The sequence below is a fragment of the Oncorhynchus nerka genome, linkage group LG3 (assembly GCF_034236695.1).
Source record: "Oncorhynchus nerka isolate Pitt River linkage group LG3, Oner_Uvic_2.0, whole genome shotgun sequence".
NCBI classification, from domain to species: Eukaryota; Metazoa; Chordata; class Actinopteri; order Salmoniformes; family Salmonidae; genus Oncorhynchus; species Oncorhynchus nerka.
The window spans coordinates 11,060,840-11,074,184 of NC_088398.1; the positions used below are offsets into that span (position 1 = coordinate 11,060,840).

The window sequence follows — 13,345 nt, forward strand, 5'->3', positions numbered from 1 at the left end:
TGGAAGAGGTTTGGCAGCACCAACACTCATCCAAGAGCTGGCCCACCCGGCCAAACTGAGCAATCGGTGGAGAAGGGCCTTTATCAGGGAGGTGACCAAGAACCAGATAGTCACTTTGACAGGGCTCTATAGTTCCTCTGTGGAGATGGTTGTCCTTCTGGAACGTTCTCCCATCTCTGCAGCACTCCATCAATCAGGCCTTTAAGGTAAAGTGGTCAGATGGAAGCCACTCTTCAGTAAAAGGCACATGACAGCCCGATTGGAGTTTGCCAAAAGGCACCTAAAGACTCAGACCATGAGAAACAAGATTTTCTGGTCTGATAAAACCAGGATTGAACTCTTTGGCCTGAATGCCAAGCATCACATCTGGAGGAAACCTGACACCATCCCTACGGTGAAGCATGGTGGTGGCAGCATCTTGCTGTGGGGATGTTTTTCAGTGGTGGGGACTGGGAGTCTAGTCAGGATCGAGGGAAAGATGAACGGAGCAAAGTACAGAGAGAACCTTGGTGAAAACCTACTCCAGAGCGCTCAGGACCTAAGACTGGGGCAAAGGTTCTTCTTCCAACAGGACAAAGACCCTAAGAACACAGCCAAGACAATGCAGGAGTGGCTTCGGGACAAGTCTCTGAATGTTCTTGAGTGACCCAGCCAGAGCCCGAACTTGAACCCGATCAAACATCTCTGGAAAGACCTGAAAATAGCTGTGCAGCAACGCTCCCCATCCAAGCTGACAGAGCTTGAGAGGATCTGCAGAGAAGAATGGGAGAAACTCCCCAAATACAGGTGTGCCAAGCTTGTAGCATCATACCCAAGACTCGGCTGTAATCACTGCCAAAGGTGCTTCAACAAAGCACTGAGTAAACGGTCGGAATACTTATGTAAATGTGATATTTCATTTTTTTGTCTTAATACATTTGTAAACATTTATGAAAAGCTGTTTTTGCTTTGTTATTATGGCGTACTGTGTGTAGTTTGAGGGATATATTTTTTTTTTAAACCCATTTTAGAATCAGGCTACCGTAACAATGTGGGAAAAAGTCAAGAGGTATGAATACTTTCCAAATGTCCTGTACACCTGCACTGTGTCCCCCGATCAATGTAAGATGTATTGAGTGACGTTTGTGTTTCCAGATGGAGATCCAGCCAACTCCAACGCCCCAGGACCTCCCTCTCCTACATCCGGTAAACAGACACAATCAACCAATCACTGCTGTATGAGTATTTAGTCTCCACAGAGTGTGTCGAAGGTTTTGTAAGAGCTTGAAATGAAGTTGACAACATGCAGTACTAACTGTCATGGTTACTTTTTTTCTTTCTGGCATGTAGCATATATCGCTTATTATATTTAATTGAACTGTATATAACAGCCACTTTTCCTCCCTCTCCCTTGTATCTTCGTCTTGTAAACATTCAAAATGATATCTTTCTCTCGACAATTTTTTATTTAAGGATACATGACCTTGTGGTGTTAACCAGATGCACACAGCGGATCACGTGACATTACATAGTTTCAGAATTACTCAGCCCATAGGTTGTTTTGCTTGCTTAATGTGGTCACCACAACATCTTTGCAATCTTCATATTTGTATCTCTGACCACAGTATATCTCTGTTGTTCTGTACTTCGCACTCCCAAAACAATGTATTTAGCTGGTGTTCCAACCGCCTTCCTGTTGTATCTATTGCCTTTCTCCTTTTCTCTCTTTCTCAGTTCCTCAGCCTTGGTACCTAAGACTTGCTGGTAACAACAACTGAAATGGAATTACTCTCATTAATCCATTTGTCATCTAATCAGAGTCCTTCCACTGTCCTTATCTTTCCTAACGCCTCATCTCTCCCCTTAATGCAAGGCCTGTATAACACACATTTCCCCTTAAGCCAACCAGGAAACGTAAAATAGCCATTTATACAACTAGCCAAACCTAGGGATGTTGCAGGAGTGGTGAGGATGTTTTTAGAGTAGAATTAGTGTACATGTATTTTAGAGTCACCCATAAATCATAGGAACACAATGGAGCTTGTTGTATAAATGAGAAGCAAGTCGTTGTTTTAGAGGAAGACGATACAGGTTTATTATGACCAATGACAATCGTTATTTCCTTGTTCTTAATCCTAATCTTCACCATGCGTCCAAGTAATCTGCTGCTGCTTAATGTTAATGTTCTAATGATGTTGATGGTCGTGGCTCATTGGTCCAGAACACGACCCAGCCTCCTACTAGTGTCCATGCTCCAGCTCCCACTAAACTCTCCTATTTTCTGATGTCTTACCACATGTTTTATATTCGATGACGATGATGACATTCATGTAAAAACATTCACGCCCCTCACAGAGATGGACCCCTCACCCACCACAATAGTCTCCCTTTCCCACTGTAGTGTCAATACTCAGCAGCTCTCTGTCGCCCCCCTCTGACAGTTTCTAAGAAGCACGGCAAGCTGATGGGATTCCTGCGCAACTTTATGAAGTCCAGACCCACCAAGCAGAAGCTCAAACAGAAAGGAATTCTTAAGGAGAGGGTGTTCGGCTGCGACCTGGGAGAGCACCTCCTCAACTCAGGACTGGACGGTACATAAAACACACACTTATCCTCACGTAACCATTTGGGGATGTAAAGTAGTTGTCAGTATCTTTGGGCTTGTGATTGTTATAGTAACGTAAGAGTGAGTTGCTGGCTGCCGAGAGTGAGCGGTTTTGATTTGTCAAGTGAACTCAGTACAATATTAAAATCAATCATGCCATTTTAGGATCACATTAGTGCTTCGGAGTTGATGAAATGGGCCCATTGCCCTAGTTAGAGTTCTACAGTTCTAATTCTAGAGTCTCAGGGAGTCATCTCTGTGTGTCCTTGAGAGCCTGGTCTGGTTTGGTGTACTACTGTAACATGTGACATGGATCTTTGTGTGCTTCTCCAGTTCCACAGGTTCTGAAGAGCTGCTCAGAGTTCATAGAGAAGCATGGTGTGGTGGACGGCATCTACAGGCACTCTGGAGTCTCCTCCAACATTCAGAAACTCCGGTACCACTCCTCATGCTAACCCTAACCCTGCATGTCAGGCCCTGAACCTGTAAAGACTTAAGACTACATAGATCATTGACTGCATGCATGAAATACAGTGGGGCAAAAAAGTATTTAGTCAGCCACCAATTGTGCAAGTTCTCCCACTTAAAAAGATGAGAGAGGCCTATAATTTTCATCATAGGTACACTTCAACTATGACAGACAAAATGAGGGAAAAAATCCAGAAAATCACATTGTAGGATTTTTTATGAATTTATTTGCAAATTATGGTGGAAAATAAGTATTTGGTCAAACTTAGACTTATGTGTCTCATCAATACTTTGTTATATACACTTTGATGGCAATGACAGAGGTCAAACGTTTTCTGTAAGTCTTCACAAGGTTTTCACACACTGTTGCTAATATTTTGGCCCATTCCTCCATGCAGATCTCCTCTAGAGCAGTGATGTTTTGGGGCTGTTGCTGGGCAACACGGACAACAACTTTTCTATGGGGTTGAGATCTGGAGACTGGCTAGGCCACTCCAGGACCTTGAAATGCTTCTTATGAAGCCACTCCTTTGTTGCCTGGGCGGTGTGTTTGTCATGCTGAAAGACCAAGCCACGTTTCATCTTCAATGCCCTTGCTGATGGAAGGAAGTTATCACTACAAATTCTCAAGATACATGGCCCCATTCATTCTTTCCTTTACACGGATCAGTCGTCCTGGTCCCTTTGCAGAAAAACAGACCCAAAGCATGATGTTTCCACCCCCATGCTTCACAGTAGGTATGGTGTTCTTTGGATGCAACTCAGCATTCTTTGTCCTCCAAACACAACGAGTTGAGTTTTTACCAAAATTATATTTTGGTTTCATCTGACATTCTCCCAATCTTCTTCTGGATCATCCAAATGCTCTCTAGCAAACTTCAGACAGGCCTGGACATGTACTGGCTTAAGCAAGGGGACACGTAGGCTTTGGTAGGCTTTGTTACTTTGGTCCCAGCTCTCTGCAGGTCATTCACTAGGTCCCCCCGTGTGGTTCTGGGATTTTTGCTCACCGTTCTTGTGATCATTTTGACCCCACGGGGTGAGATCTTGCGTGGAGCCCCAGATCGAGGGAAATTATCAGTGGTCTTGTATGTCTTCCATTTCCTAATAATTGCTCCCACAGTTGATTTCTTCAAACCAAGTTGCTTACCTATTGCAGATTCAGTCTTCCCAGTCTGGTGCAGGTCTACAATGTTGTTTCTGGTGTCCTTTGACAGCTCTTTGGTCTTGGCCATAGTGGAGTTTGGAGTGTGACTGTTTGAGGTTGTGGACAGGTGTCTTTTATACTGATAACAAGTTCAAACAGGTGCCGTTAATACAGGTAACGAGTGGAGGACAGAGGAGCCTCTTAAAGAAGAAGTTACAGGTCTGTGAGAGCCAGAAATCTTGCTTGTTTGTAGGTGACCAAATACTTATTTTCCACCATAATTTGCAAATAAATTCATAAAAAATCCTACAATGTGATTTTCTGGATTTTCTTCCCTCATTTTGCCTGTCATAGTTGAAGTGTACCTATGATTAAAATTACAGGCCTCTCATCTTTTTAAGTGGGAGAACTTGCACAATTGGTGGCAAACTAAATACTTTTTTGCCCCACTGTACATATAGGCAAATATGCAATACTTTTTTGGCATTCAACCCTATTTGACACTCTCTCTCCCCACCAGACATGAGTTTGACAGTGAGAATGTTCCAGACCTGACCAAGGATATGTACATGCAGGACATCCACTGTGTGGGGTCCCTGTGTAAACTCTACTTCAGAGAGCTGCCCAACCCCCTGCTCACCTACCAGCTCTACGACAAGTTTGCTGTGAGTACATGGCCATAACCCAACACAACTCCCTCCAACTGAAAGTACTGTCCATTGTCAAAGGCTAAACCATCTGTTTTTTCCCTGGTCTTCCTCCGTAGGACTGTATGGGAGAGATGACGGACGACGAGCGCATGGTGAAAGTACATGATGTCATCCAGCAGCTCCCACCACCGCACTACAGGTATACACAGCCATGGAGACAGAGACTTCAGGTATACACAGCCATGGAGACAGAGACTACAGGTATACACAGCCATGGAGACAGAGACTACAGGTATACACAGCCATGGAGACAGAGACTACAGGTATACACAGCCACGGAGACAGAGACTACAGGTATACACAGCCATGGAGACAGAGACTACAGGTATACACAGCCACGGAGACAGAGACTACAGGTATACACAGCCACGGAGACAGAGACTACAGGTATACACAGCCACGGAGACAGAGACTACAGGTATACACAGCCACGGAGACAGAGACTACAGGTATACACAGCCACGGAGACAGAGACTACAGGTATACACAGCCACGGAGGAGACAGCCACGGAGACAGGTATACACAGCCACGGAGACAGAGACTACAGGTATACACAGCCACGAAGACAGAGACTACAGGTATACACAGCCACGGAGACAGAGACTACAGGTATACACCGCCATGGAGACAGAGACTACAGGTATACACAGCCATGGAGACAGAGACTACAGGTATACACAGCCATCCCAGATTGTGGACTAATGTTGTCTTTCTCTCTCTCTCTGTCAGGACCCTGGAGTACCTCATTAGACACCTGGCTGGTCTGGCCACCTGCAGCGGAGAAACCAGCATGCACATCAAGAACCTGGCCATCGTCTGGGCCCCCAACCTGCTCAGGTGTGTGTCTATGCCTACCTACTGTACCTACATGTGTGCGTTGTGGATCGTTCATATAGAAATATATTGCTTAGAACAGGTGTGCCTCTGACATGTACAGTGAGGAATCATGTCAGCTCTATTCATGACATTCCTGTCTGCAAAACCATCCTGGAGGTGACCCTGGTGTGGCTGTGTGTTGTCTCCGTGGCAGGTCTATGGAGATCGAGGCGGTGGGTCTGAGTGGTGCTGACCCGTTTAAGGAGGTGCGGATCCAGTCTGTGGTGGTGGAGTTTCTCCTCGGTCACGTGGACGTGCTCTTCAGTGACTCCTTCACCTCTGTAGGACGCTTCACAGGCACAGGTACATCACCATAACCCAAACGCTGGCTTCTCTAACGCTCACTGGACACAATCCTCCGAACTTGAGTTCCATTTGTGTGGAAAAACACATTTCCCATTGAAATCAATGCATGATTTGCATCAGTCGGCAATCGTCAGTGACGTGTGTTGATTTCAAGTTAGGATTCGACTGAAAATGTCTTCTCTCCTTCAGAGTGCTCCCTCTGTCCTCTCTCCCTCTATCAGCTCTGTGGTTTTGTGTTATCAATGCCACACACAGAGCATTTACCTCAGAGCCTCAAAGTCTCTTTTTAGTACCTACAGTAACTAGGTTTACTATTCAGCCAGCCAGGCTTCCTCTATCCTCTACTTAATGCTTTTAGTTGTCTGGTTAAACAGAGAGCTTTGGTTAAAGCCCTGTATATAATGGATGACACTTCTACCTCCATTACAACTGTCACCACCACCCGCTGTCCTCCGCTTTTTACCCCGCAAATGCTGTAAGTCTATGAAAGCAACTCTACTTGAATGACTCTGATACTAATATTTCATTGCACTCTGTCTTGCCTCGCAGCACAGTAGAACATGTGTATGAATAGTCTAAAATGGCAGTAATATAAGTGAATTAAGCATGGAAAGATTTTTCCACTGTATCCATTTGCTCCAAAAAGTAGTACAATATTTGGCAACATTTTGTTCTTTACTCTTGATTAACATCAGTATTAAATATGGAATAAAGCTGAAAACTTGACATAAAAGTGAGCCCTCGGCCACGCTGATGATGTAGCCATCCCACTGGGCACAGACTTCAATTCAACGTCTATTCCACGTTGGTTCAATGTAATTTCATTGAAATGATGTGGAAACAATGTTGATTCAACCAGTGTATGCCAAGTGGAATGGAAGCAGCAGCAGACAGTGAGCGAGAGCTGTGTGTTTCCGTAGCAACGGGCAAGCTGGAGTGTAAGGTCTCTCTGCAGCACCAGAGAACCAGGCTGCAGGAGGCCAGGGGTGAGGAGGTGGAGGAGGCCACCAGGGGTGAGGAGGTGGAGGAGGCCACCAGGGGTGAGGAGGTGGAGGAGGCCACCAGGGGTGAGGAGGTGGAGGAGGCCACCAGGGGTGAGGAGGTGGAGGAGGCCAGGGGTGAGGAGGTGGAGGAGGAGGGGTGAGGAGGTGGAGGAGGCCACCAGGGGTGAGGAGGTGGAGGAGGCCAGGGGTGGAGGAGGCCAGGGGTGAGGAGGTGGAGGAGGCCAGGGGTGGAGGAGGTGGAGGAGGTCAGGGGTGAGGAGGTCCCTAAGGCCCCCAGGCATCCTCTTTTGGGAGCCACCGTAGCGAGGCGACACTACTCCATGTTCTGACCGTCCGTGCCTTCTCTCTCTCTCAATGTAGGATGCTTACAAGCACTCTATAGCGTTGATTGGTTTAGTTTAGGCTTGGTCTACTTTTGGCTTCGGTGTGACCCATTTGTCCTGAGATCTCTGCACGATATGCACAAGAAAGAGTTCATGATGAATGTGTCTCATCCTATTGGGCTTTTGTCTGTTGTTTTCCAGTAGATAGTAAGTATAGCCAAGCAGAAATGATTAAATATTAAAGCATTAGACCTCTCACTAAAGGCATCAGTCATACAAAAGTTATACTTAAATCCAAACTGGTTCTCTAGTAAATTGGTGAGTATGTCTCATCCTATGTTCAGGAAGGGCCTTTTCCCCTTTATTCAGATTACACCAGCTCACTTTAGATTATTTCCTAAAATAATCTCTAAAATATCTTTAGTTTTTTAACAAGCCTTGGAAAGTTGGTTGCAATTTCAGTTTAATCCACCTGAAAAGACAGAACAAATAATATAACAAATATTGTGGTTAAATTCAAATATACAAATGTATTTTTATTTTTTTTTACTATTTTTGAAGAAATGTTTAAAAAAGTTATAATTTTTGTGAATGATATTATAAATAGGACTGGTGGAGTTATGTTACACATGCAGCTAACACAGACATATGGAAATGTCTGCTCTACCCAAAATTACAACCAACTAATTGCAGCATTACCACAAAAATGGAAGAGGCAAGTAAAGGGGAACAAAGTAAGGAACTTGTATGTCGGCCCTGTATTAAAGAACACAAATGGTTAAAGAAAAGTGTGATAAATAAAAACAAATACCAATTTCATTTATGGACCAAAAACGACAGCTGTGCCATATAAATTGCAAAATAGTTGGGAAGATATTTTCGATGTACCCGTTCCATGGCACATGGTTTATGAATTGATATGCAAAACAACTCCGGATTTAAAACAAAAATGTAAATTACTATACAAAATTCTTGAAACTAATAGAATGTATATATATGTGTTATAATTTACAATCTGTAGAAGCTATGAATAGAAAGGCTCAATTTGTTTGTGAAGCATCACAGCACAGTTGAAAAATATATGGCAAATAGAAATCCAAAATGGATGATGATGAGAGATAGATGGGAGAGGATGAATGGAGCTGAAGGGTGGGACTAATAGCAAGATAAAAAACAAATGTAAATATACGGGGTCTGTAAAATGTATATAGGTTCAGAACTTTTGTGAAATAGCACAGTTACAAATAGAAATCAAACTGGATGGACACAGGAGTCGCTCTCTAGCGACTCCTGTGGCGGGCCGGGCGCAGTGCATGCTGACATGGTCGCCAGGTGTACGATGTTTCCTCCGACACATTGGTGCGGCTGGCTTCCGGGTTAAGTGGGCATTGTGTCAAGGAGCAGTGCGGTTGTGTGCGTTCTCTGAAGCGGCTCTCAACCTTCGCCTCTCCCGAGTCGTCTGTACGGGAGTTGCAGTGATGAGACAAGACTGTAACTACCAACTGGATTTTTTTTTAAACAAGAATTTAATATAGCCAAGTTTTGTGCACACATGCTGACATATGTTTGTATGAACCCAGTGTCTCTTCAGGGTCAACCGTGAACTCACATTATTTTTCAGTTGTATTGACAGTTGAATAGGCAATAAACTTCCATCCTGGTTCCAATTCATCCCATCTTGAAGTAAATGTGGTCGGTTACATTTTGTGTTTAATCCCATATTTGTTTTTGTCATTTTAAATAGTTATTCAAGTAACTTGTAGGTTGTTTTGTGCTGTATTGCTCAAAATATTAAAGAATAGACGTTGTTTTGATCAATGTGTCACAAATGCTGTGGATGTTTCTTTTAAGAGGATTACATTGAGCCAGAACCACCAGGTAAAAAAACAATGTTGCATTGATTATTCCCAGCTTCCATGATCTGTTTTGTCTTGTCAGCTAGCTAAATAATCAATAGGCCCTATAGCTAAAATGTTTAACCTCAGTATTGTCTACAGATCAGCAGTATCTGTGTGCTTCTCCAGCTGAAGAGTTTCTGTCAGCGTCCCAGCCAGGGCTCAGTTAGATGCTTGCTTTGTGTCTGAGACTCAGATCCATGCCAGGAAAGTCAACAAATATTTTGGTTGTCTGATTGTTCTAGCTATTCTCGCAGAAACGTAATTGGGAGGATGACTGTTTGTTTGATATGGTTTTTACATTTGTATCACAGACCATTTGTGAGGGGAAAAAAGACCCTATGATCTGTGAACGGTACATGATAGTGTGCTCTAAAACATGGATTATGTCGCGATTATGATTTTTTTTTATTCAACATATTATATTATTCACATATTTATATTATTTATTAACATATTAATTCAACATAACATATTAGTGAATATCTCATACCATTTACATTTTGTACATTAAATTTTTAGACATTGTTTTAAACTATATACTATACAAGTACATAAACTTTCCAACGTTCTGCTACTTTTGAAGTTATGATAAATTATGTGAGCCCCACCAGTGAATGGGGAAATGGATTCAAATTGAACTCCTTCTGCTGGTGATTTGCTAAATGTGATTGCTTAATGACCTGTCCGTTTTTATGTATAAAATGGTCAAGTCTTCAAAAGTAGCAGAGCACGGACTCTGGAAATTTGACCTATTTGAAGAGTGTTTGACTTGTTGTTCCAAACAATATGTCCAAAAAATATGCTAAATCAAAAAGGGTACTTTTGAAATATTAATATGAATACTTTAATGTTGAGTAATTTTAATGTGAAAAATTGTATTGCAGTATATTAATGTGGGAGAAATATTTTTGGGCTTTCCTGGCATGGAATTGCCCTATAAGACACTGTTACAGTACTAATTGCATTATAATACATATTTGTCTGATGACCCATGCCCTGCTCTCCCCTGACGGGTGTCCTGTTTTACTTTGGTTGCTCTTTAACTGGGAGTTTCAAATGAAAAGGTCCAACTTCCTCTGCATACCTCAGCCTTCCCTCCCTTTGTGTTGTTAACTCCATGTGATTTCTGATTTGCAAGCGTGTCTGTGTCTTATTCGCTCTCGTTGGGTAAATCTGAAATGACACCCTATTTCCCATATAGTACACTTTTTATTTTTATGCCACTTAGGGGCTTTGGCCAAAGGTAATGCACTAATATACAGGGAATAGGATCTCATTTGGAACCAAGCTTTTGGCCACCGTCACCGATGCCTCCTCACTCTCCCACCCTCTATCTATTACTAACGGTAGGTCCTCTCTCTGCTTGCAGGGCGGCACTCTCTGACCAGGCCCAAGTCCTTTGTGTCCACCAGGCTGCTCTCCCTAGAAGAGGCCCAGGCCAGGACACAGGCTCCTCTGCTCCTCCAGGGGGCGTCAGTCCAGTTCCAGGGCCAGTTCCACACCGTGCTGGACCACCCTGTCGACAGGTGAGTGGGAAGCCAGGCTTATTCCAGACCATGCAAGTTTCTGTAGTTTCACTATCACATGCAGTTGATTTAGCAGTCTCACCCACCTAAATCTCTCTCTCTCCCCCCTACAGGAGGAAGAGAGGGCTGAAGGTACGGAAGGCAGCTGGAGGGAGCTGGAAGACGTTCTTTGCTATCGGGAAGCCCCTGGGGGCGGGGCAACGTAAACCAATGAGGATCAGCTCCCTGTTCCAGCCCACCACCTCACATGCAGGTAGATATCATGTCTGATTTGGACCACACATACACCAGGGTTATGTTCAGTCAATTTACCTGGATGGATGGAGGTAGAAAGGAAAATAAATACCAACTCCACAGTTTATCACCCCTTTTGATCCTCTCTTTGGCTCTGGCTCTCTTTCCCTGGTCTCCTGCAGGTTGTCGTGTGGACAGTGTGACCCTGCGTTCGGCTAAGAGTGAGGAATCCTTATCATCCCAGCACAGTGGAGCAGGTACACCACAGTAGGCCATAACTCACTGACGCTAATACTGATACTCATCTCAGCAGGTTAAGTCCTCGCAGACTGATCGATAGCAGAGCCTCTCTCTTCTTGTCCGTTAAGTATAGAGTATGAGATTTCTCTTTCGGTGGAGGCTGTGGAAGAGCAGCAATATATCTGGAAGCAGTGATGATAGTTTGAGTGATTTTGGGACAGTCGGAGTAGAATGGGTCCTTTGGGAGCTGGTGGAGCTGTGTGTTAGTCACTGAGCACTACAGAGACGCTTATTTTTTTTCCTACCGCTCCTCCTCGCTCTCTCAGGACAGTCTAGCCGTCTGCGGCGGCCCCGCTCCAGCAGTGACGGTCTGTCTTTGGCTGCCTCCATGGACCCCCAGCACCTGCCCCAGCGCCCCCCGTCCCGCCTGCCTTCCAGCCGCTCGTATGACAGCCTGCTGCCTGAGGACCGCCAGCCCAGGGATGATGGAGACGATGAGCAGGATGAAGACGAGGAAGGCATCTACATGCTGCCTGACTTCTCCAACCAGGACCCGGCTGCTTCCTGGATGGCCGAGGACGTCATTGACTTCAGCCCCACCTTCCTGGAGGACGGACCAATCGGCTTGGGCAGCAGCATAGTCACCGCGGGCGGCAGGGAGTCCCCGCCAACTGCCGCGCCCCCTCCCTACCGCTGCCTCAGCCACCAAGGACACTCTCACTCCAGCAGCCAGCGCTCAATCACAGAGGACCCCGACTCGGTGCTCAACCAATCGGATGCGGCCGTCAGGAGAAGTCTGATCATTGCCGCCACAGCCCCGCCCCTTCAGGTGTTCTGTCAACACAGACCGGCCAATACCAGCCCATCTGCCGGCCAATCAGGGGAGGGTGCCAACCTGAGTACCTCACACAGTCAAAGCCAGGGCCAGCCCACTACACCTGTGACCTCTGCTCAGCCCCCGCCAGAGAGAAGATCTTTCACCCGGAAGATGGTGAATGCCTTCTCACAAAAAGCCCCCAAGTCCCCTACACTGGATATCTCTGACCCTGTATCCATCAGCGTCCCAGCTAAGGTACTTCCTCCCTCTCTGTGTCACAGAAATACAGGGACAGCAGTGTCTCAGGATTGGCTATATACTCTGTATGATAAATTTGCCTCACCAAACTTGACTTTCTCCCTCGTAGGTGTTGGACATGATTGGCGGGCGAGCTGGTGAATTACAGCCTGGCATCCCGAGCAGCGGCCCCTCCCAGTCGCAGCCTCCTCAGATGATCTCCATGCTGCTGAGGTCATGTGACTTCCAGCTGACGGAGAGCTGCCAGCAGGAGATCCGCAGCAAACTGGGCCCCGAGGCCAAGATCAGAGGACAGGGTGAGTAAACAGGAATGGATTCGGCCAACAAGTTTGATTGATTGAATGCATTAGTTGATTGATTTATAATCATCATCAAAAATGTGTTTGTTTTCAATGATGATTTGAGGTTTTACTGCAGACCATAGTCATGTAATTTAACCATCCTCTCCCTTCTATAGGTATAACGGGACCCACCGCCCCCTCCTGTTCGCCCAGCCTCCCCCTCCCCCTCCAAAAAACCCAGCACGCCTCATGGCCCTGGCCCTGGCTGAGAGTGCCAACAAGGCCCTGAGACAGGGCGCCTCGCCCCCCTACCGCCCCCCTCAGTCCCGGTCCCAGGACGCAGCCGACACCCGCTACCAGAGGTCCCTGTCTGCCGACGCAAGAGCGCTGCTGTCCTCTGACCCCAATCAGCTCTACTCCACAGTGCGCCCCCTGTCTGTGTGGATGACCGAGGGAGAGGGAAATGCGACAGAGACTGCAGCAGATACAGGACACAGCCAGGGAGAGAGAACTCCAGGACAGGTGTGTGGGAGTGTGCACACGTCTGTAAGTGGCACTGTATGGGTGTAACTTTGTGTAAACTGTGTCCGTTTGTACTGTGGTAAATTCTAAGTGGTGGATATGTTGTTTTGACTGTGCTGGAGCAACAGCAGTGCTGTCAGGTCATTTTCA

General features: G+C 45.6%; 1 protein-coding gene across 1 annotated transcript in view; it reads left to right on the forward strand.

Moving 5' to 3' along the window:
- Positions 1 to 13,345, forward strand: part of LOC115114049 (rho GTPase-activating protein 33-like) — a 51,719-nt gene that overhangs the window by 32,366 nt on the left and 6,008 nt on the right. The window contains 14 exon segments of the mRNA XM_065008448.1: positions 1,135 to 1,185; positions 2,421 to 2,570; positions 2,918 to 3,020; positions 4,720 to 4,864; positions 4,966 to 5,048; positions 5,640 to 5,747; positions 5,941 to 6,089; positions 10,687 to 10,843; positions 10,957 to 11,096; positions 11,260 to 11,334; positions 11,644 to 12,389; positions 12,502 to 12,688; positions 12,850 to 12,872; positions 12,875 to 13,195. Of these exon segments, the coding sequence (XP_064864520.1) occupies positions 1,135 to 1,185; positions 2,421 to 2,570; positions 2,918 to 3,020; positions 4,720 to 4,864; positions 4,966 to 5,048; positions 5,640 to 5,747; positions 5,941 to 6,089; positions 10,687 to 10,843; positions 10,957 to 11,096; positions 11,260 to 11,334; positions 11,644 to 12,389; positions 12,502 to 12,688; positions 12,850 to 12,872; positions 12,875 to 13,195 (2,438 nt within the window).